Source organism: Teleopsis dalmanni, chromosome 2 (genome assembly GCF_002237135.1).
Source record: "Teleopsis dalmanni isolate 2A chromosome 2, ASM223713v2, whole genome shotgun sequence".
Classification (NCBI taxonomy): domain Eukaryota; kingdom Metazoa; phylum Arthropoda; class Insecta; order Diptera; family Diopsidae; genus Teleopsis; species Teleopsis dalmanni.
Genome location: NC_051847.1, coordinates 49,806,309 through 49,813,130, shown reverse-complemented (window position 1 = coordinate 49,813,130; position 6,822 = coordinate 49,806,309). Strand labels below are relative to the sequence as shown.

Genomic DNA, 6,822 nt, shown 5'->3' with positions numbered 1-6,822 from the left:
ATTAATTATTATAAACATTTATTTTGTTTAAAGGTACGCACACATCATCGTGAACCTCAACCATTTACGATACAAAAGAAATTTGGTGAAGTATGTACATTAATTGAAGGATCGATTTGTGTTGAGTGCAATTCTGAAATAATAAACGATGAACACTATAGGTATACAGATTTAATTATAAATATATTATTCGTTCTAAAAAATAATTTTTTTATTTTCTTTTTTTTAGTGTGTTTATGAAATGCAATAAATGTAACTACAAAACTTGTTGTGAACGTGCAATATTTGATCATTGCGTTGGCTGCAATGGTACAAATGGCATAGGAGATGAAATGGAATTGCCACTACCAAATGAAATGCATTGCATTTGCGGTTTTTCCACAGCAATTGGAAATAAAATGGCACATCATTTAGCAACTTGTGGACAAAAATCAGCATATCCAACAGTGGAACTGGCACAAGAAAATACAGTTAAAAGAAATATGTTAGATATGCTTGGATTAGTACGACGCGACGGTGAAGGGTGCAACGATGGCGAAGATTCTGCAACTGCGGCTGCAATAGCAGCAAGTACTAATTTCCAAGATGAATTGCAACAAAGTTTTTCTAATATTGTTGAAAGTGACGAACAGGAGCAGCAAGAGCAACAACAGCAGCAGATCGAAAAACAAGAACCACAAAATGACAATAATCAAACACCAATACAATTTGGTGAAACAGAAGCAACACCAATTATGGAATCTAATCAAGGAACTTTAACAACTAATGATCAAAACTATGCAAATATTGTAGATTCTACTTCTAGTCTTCCCACAACAACTCAATCAACACAATACAATATTGGTTTCGGACAGCCAGAAGTGGAACCACATACTTTAGGTGAACCTGACATTGGTATGCCACTTATAGGTGAACTTCAAGATCCTAATCCGCCAGCAACACCACAATTTTTAGGTGAAGTGCATACACCAATGTTTGACGCTGCCGCTGTTGCCGAACAACAACATTATAATCAAATGATGCAATAAAATTATTGATGCAATACAATTTATATATAAACCAACCACCTTGTAAGAAAACGATTAAAGCAAATATTAAATGCAAATCTAGGACAAAACGTACTTGTGATACGATATTAACATCTGTGGTCACAATAATATATTTTAATATATCCTTGTAATTTGTATTATTTATTATATTATAATTGTAGTCATATGCAATCAAAGAAAAATAACAAACACTGGGTAAATGTTTGAAAAGTGTTTGTTTATATAAAATTTACATTTTGATTTTTTTAATTTTATATTTTTTGTAATACATATATTATATTTTGTGTATATATTGTATTCATTATAATTAATACAATGAAATATTATTGAAATCATGTGTTTATACAAAATTTATGAATTGATTTTTAGAAATTATTTATATAATTAGATATATATTTATATTTTTTAATAAAAATATAATTTTCATTATATTAAATGTTTCATTAGCTTTATAATTTGATATAAAAACATTAATAAAATTGTTTTGTCTTTCAAAATCAAAAACAAAATAAATAGAATTTTTTTAATTTGTTTCTATATACGATTATTATTATTATTATTATTATTATTATTATTATTGTTAGTATACGTTTACTTTTATTACTATACGATTATATTACGGCTACATATTAAAAATAATATTGCTACTATTAACTGGAACATACTTCCTATCTAAGCATTCATTTAAAAATTAAATATTTCCTTAATATAATACCGAAATCGAATGTTTTTATAATTTTTTGTTTTCGTTTTGTATGTTTATAAGAAAATTTACATATATCAACTGATTCCTACAGTCTTAATGTTGTTTTTAAAATTTCAATTTAATGTAGTAATAAAAATAGGCGAGAGGACTTATTATGTTTTTAACCCAAATTTTGAAATTAACATTTTGTTTCAAATATATTTTTTATAATAAAACGTGCAATAAATGCGTTTTAAATTAATTTTTATGTCTATTGCTTGGGTCCAACCTAAGTAATAATGACTTCAGTTGGTAATAAAACAATAGTGATATTCACGATTTTTGGTAAACGACAAACATACATAGTGATAAGCTGGGAACAATTCGAGAAAATATGTTTTGTTGTTTTTGCTTTGCATTATTGCTGTGTTACTCGTTTATCGGGTTTGTGACTTAAAATTGTGAATAACATCTATATAAATATTTTGTCATTTAATACGCTAAAGCTTTATTGTATAGCTATATAGCTCATTTAAATAAAATATTATAAAATATATACATTATCACTTCACTCTATCTAATCAAAATTATTTTTAAGAAGCGAAATTTCGCAGTAAATTATTTTAATTAAAATTATATTATTTTGAGAAATGGAGATACGTAATGCAAAGTTTAAAAAAATTTTAATTTAATATCAATTTGAGTAACTTATACGAATACTTAATACTTTGTTTTATATAATTATTTTTATAATTGACTTTATATAAAAGATAATAATAATAATATATGTAAAGCCAAAATTAGTAATTGTAATATTGCACAAAGATAATAATATATTAAAATAAATTAACATATAATAACAAAATATACCACTAGTAACAAATAAAACGAAAATTGTACAAGAAATATTAAAATATTTGTTTAACATAAGATAAAATATGAACAATTAAAAATATTATATACGCACGTTTTAGCTTAAAATCCTTTTTATGTTAACTAAAATTTGGCGACCAGCTAACTCGGAATCAGAACCACACAGCGCGAAATGTTATTTCGGTGTACGATTGTTTTGTCGCATTTTTGATTTTAATAAGGCAGATAATACTAAGGCAGTATCTAACTCGTTTTGCGTGCCTGGTTCACTGTCAAGTGAAATTTCGACAGCTCGCTCATGGAATCGTGCTAAAACACGCGGTCTATAATCTTTGAAAATTCAAATTGTTAATGTTTTTTATTTGAATGAATTCTTATTTAATTTTATTTTCTAAATTATTACCTACACTCCCCGCAAGTGGATTCCCAGTTAAGCGTAGATTTTCCAATATTGGTAAACAGGCTATATTATCAACTTCTTCCAAATCTTCAATTTGATTACAGCTAACATCTAAATTCACTAACGATAAGAGTTTACGCAAACCAGTTAGTTTTTTCAATCTGTTTTGAGCCAGATTAAGTGTGACCAAATTTCCCAATTCCATGTGCCAATCAATGCACTCCATTATAAGATTAGCGGACAATGATAGCACCTGCAAATGTGACATTTCTGCCAAATTCTGTATTGCACTTATGCGATTTTGTTCAAGTCGCAATTCCTGTAAATTTGGTGTGGTCCGCACGCTGGAATCGATTTGTGTGAGTAAATTACATGTTAAATCTATTTTCGTTACGTTTGACCAAACGCTGCGTTTATCGGTAACAACAGATGTTGATATCGCTCCGTTGCTGTTGCTGTTACTGCTACTCGCAGCTGCCAATTCCTTATGCAAATTATCACAGAGTAACACTTGATTCAAATGTGTTATTGTGGTATTGTGCACACAAATGCTGGCTAGTGTAGGCTTCAAGAGCGCTATATCAATTATATTTTCAGTTGATATGCCATAAAACTTCAATGTTTTTAAATTACGGAATGCATTTAAATTGAAAGATAACGTTTTTGGTATGATATTACTGCGTCCTATAGGCACGTCAACGGTGTTATAGTCATTTTCAAATGAGGTATTATCCTATACAAATTAAAATAATTTATAAATATTAAAAAAGAAAAAATTTTAATAAATAACTAACTTTAACGGGCGTTATTACTAAAATTTCGAGTTGTGTACAAAAATCCAAAACGTGTGAAAAATCAAAAATTCCTCGCTGCTCGATGTTTTCTGGTGGACATGGCAAACTTAAACGCTCACTTATCGCATAAGCCTAAACAATATGTAAATTTATATTGAATTATTATTATAGTTTGTATATATAGATAATTAAGTATACCTCTAAGGCCGATAGATGAAATTCCTTTTTAGAACTTAATAAACTTTCGCCGTTTTCATGAAATAATTTTGCCAAGTCCTGTAGCAAATAAATTATATCGTATTTGTTAAAATCCAGAAACTCAGCCAATACTCTTGGTAATTGTATTCGAAAGAAAACCAGTAGTTCATGCAAATATTTTTCCAACTGCTCTCGACGTTGTTCCAAAAACGCCGGATTTTTATTACCTACAATCTTTATAAGTACAAAATAAAATTAATTGAGTTGTGCTATCATAAAAATAAAATAATAACTCCCAAACTATATATCGACACCCACTGTTAAGTAATGAATAATGGTTTGGTTCAACTAGTCAGTACAACCTTTTATATATATATGAAAACAAAATTCATCGACTTACAACTCAGAGCGGTTGGAAGAAACATGCACAGCCGAAGTTTAGAGCCCATTTAAGTTGGTGAATTCACTTTTAAAGAAATTGAAAGCACCAAATACTTTGGTGTCCTCATTTATAACAATAATGATATCCAAGCATACAAACACTGGTATCCAAGACAGAATTGTGGCAGCAAACAGAAGTTATTCTAAGATAGTCTAAGATATCTTAGACTAATCTAAGATCAAATTTAAGATAGTGACAAGAAGCGCCAAAATACACGCTTACAAGGCAATCGTCCGATTGGTATTAGGCCACGTATAAGAGGACCCGACAATGTGACCGACGACATCAGAAAAATGGGTATTCAAAATTGGAGGTCTAAAACAACATGCAAAGCAGAAATAATAAAGTTGGCTGATGCAGCTGAAGCTCAACCCGAGCTGTAACGCTGGTTATGATCTTCTTTGTCCTACATAACAGATAATTACAATAGTTTATTTTTAAGCGATTCAAAATTTTTTAATATATATTTAAGAAACATTTTAAAATATTACGGTTTCGAATTTGTGTGTCTGAACTACACAAAAAAACTTCATATTTATGTTAGACCATAAACAGTAAAAGAAATGATATATATATATTATTTAAATCATAATGAAGAGAGCTTACAGTTCACAGTTTACCAAGTTCTCATAGTTGGCGATACTTTCAACATACTCCCATAAGTGTAGGGTATATTTTTAAAAACTTCTCTTAAAAGAACCGATACAGAGTACAGAACAGAACAAGGTAAAACTCACGATTTCTATTCACATTCACCAGAGCTAACTGCATTTATTAAGAAAATGAAACTATTCGTAATAGGAAATCCTAAGCAAACTGTGTGAGGTCCACAAAGAATTGCATTTTGTTGTTTTATGCCCCAAATAGCCATAGTTGTTCTTACAGAGTGGGCGAGTTTGGGAACTTCATGCTTATAAATATCAACATACCTTTTTAGGCGGCAATAATTTCTTTGATATTGATATATCATTAACCAGTTTCTCATTTAGTTGGTCGAAATCCTTATACCGTCGTTCCACCATCCACTCTACTTGGCGCACTCGAACTTTAATATCATAATAGGTTACACCAGTTGAAGACTCATTATATTTTGGTATTGTTACTTCAGTATCACCGTTTTGTCGAAAATAACACGACATTTTTAATATTAAAAATGTTTCCTTGAAATTAATTAATTATTAACAAGCTTTACTTTTACATGAAAAAGACACACTTTTACTTTTATATATATATTGAAATATATACTGATATTAAACCAACCTTAAACGAAAATATTTATATTTACAATCTTATTAATAATTATTGCATATTTCTTTCATTAAATAACAAGTAAATTTTCGCCGAATTGTGTAAAAGTTTTCTAAGTTAAGCATTACGTTATGATCAGTTGTTCATTTGACATATATATGTTTACTCATCCATGAACAACACAGTGAACTTCAAACTGTTAGGAATTACGAACGTCAAAATGAGAAACAAGCGATATAACGTCAACAACGTAATTGAACGTAGCAAAAACGTATTTTACGCTTTGTTTATATAGGAGTTACGATATTAATTTTCGTTAAATTTGGTTGTTAAAGTAGAAAAATTTTTTTGTTTAAAAATAACATATTAAATACTAAAATGTGTGATGATTATTGAATGATATTTTCGACTTTTAGTTCCTATAGTTGAGCTTACAAGACGTCGCAGATTTAAGGACGTGTGCGAGTTAGGCTAAGTTGATGCTAAACCAAATGGGAGATTTTATGGGATTTTTTGCACTGCACACATTTTGCCATTTATCAACACGTATCGACACATCAATACATTATCGACACAACTTAGAATTTCCCTCATTTAGAACGCAACTTAGCCTAACTCGCACACGACCTAAAAAAAAAGTGGACTTAACTTGATCTTAATTAATTTTATTATTAATATTTATAAATTTTATAGCTTTATTTATTTATACTCTATCACTAATATGACTCCCTGTCCACAAACTTTTCTTTAACTTAATTTAATTTTAAAATTTAAAATATACTTAATGATTCCAATAATTTAGAAAGATGTATACTTGCTATGGAAAATAAATAAATAACAAAACAAAAAAGAAATACTAAAATATTAATAAATTAGTATTAAAGTTTGTGGTTAATTATTTCATCAAATAATAATTTTTTCATTTATAAGCTAGGGAAGCAACTTGTATGTGAAGTGGTCATATTTAATAACCTAATGATTTCATTACGTAGATTACGAACCCAAGAATATACGCCTGATACAATTTCAAAGGTAAATACAGCCAATTAACCTCGACAGTCCGCTGTTCTTAGGTTAACATGAATTTAATTGGAAGTTTCAGTTTGTTGTGTCCAGTTCGAAAACCGATATCA

General features: G+C 28.9%; 2 protein-coding genes across 2 annotated transcripts in view; one reads left to right on the top strand and one right to left on the bottom strand.

Annotated features, from left to right (window-relative positions):
* Nucleotides 1-1,222, top strand: part of LOC119674501 — an 80,820-nt gene extending 79,598 nt beyond the window's left edge. Inside the window, exons 3-4 of the mRNA XM_038085640.1 lie at nt 34-161; nt 230-1,222. Coding sequence (XP_037941568.1) covers nt 34-161; nt 230-1,028 — 927 coding nt within the window. The 3' untranslated portion in view covers nt 1,029-1,222. The remainder of the gene's footprint in view (nt 1-33; nt 162-229) is intronic.
* A 1,446-nt stretch (nt 1,223-2,668) lies between these two features.
* On the bottom strand, nt 2,669-5,885 carry LOC119680691 (nischarin-like). The gene is made up of 6 exons (XM_038093634.1): nt 5,702-5,885; nt 5,371-5,601; nt 4,000-4,233; nt 3,802-3,933; nt 3,011-3,740; nt 2,669-2,937 (listed from the first exon to the last, which is right to left on the bottom strand). The coding sequence occupies exons 2-6, from the start codon at nt 5,578-5,580 to the stop codon at nt 2,783-2,785; spliced, it is 1,461 nt and encodes a 486-aa protein (XP_037949562.1). The 5' UTR covers nt 5,581-5,601; nt 5,702-5,885; the 3' UTR covers nt 2,669-2,782.
* Nucleotides 5,886-6,822: the final 937 nt, after the last annotated feature.

Coding starts and splice junctions, on each gene's coding strand:
- LOC119680691 (XM_038093634.1), bottom strand. CDS start 5,580: ATGTCGTGTTATTTTCGACAAAACGGTGATACTGAAGTAACAATACCA. Junction 3,741..3,801: donor TAGTAATAACGCCCGTTAAA/GTTAGTTATTTA, acceptor TAATTTGTATAG/GATAATACCTCATTTGAAAA. Junction 2,938..3,010: donor TCCACTTGCGGGGAGTGTAG/GTAATAATTTAG, acceptor GAATTTTCAAAG/ATTATAGACCGCGTGTTTTA.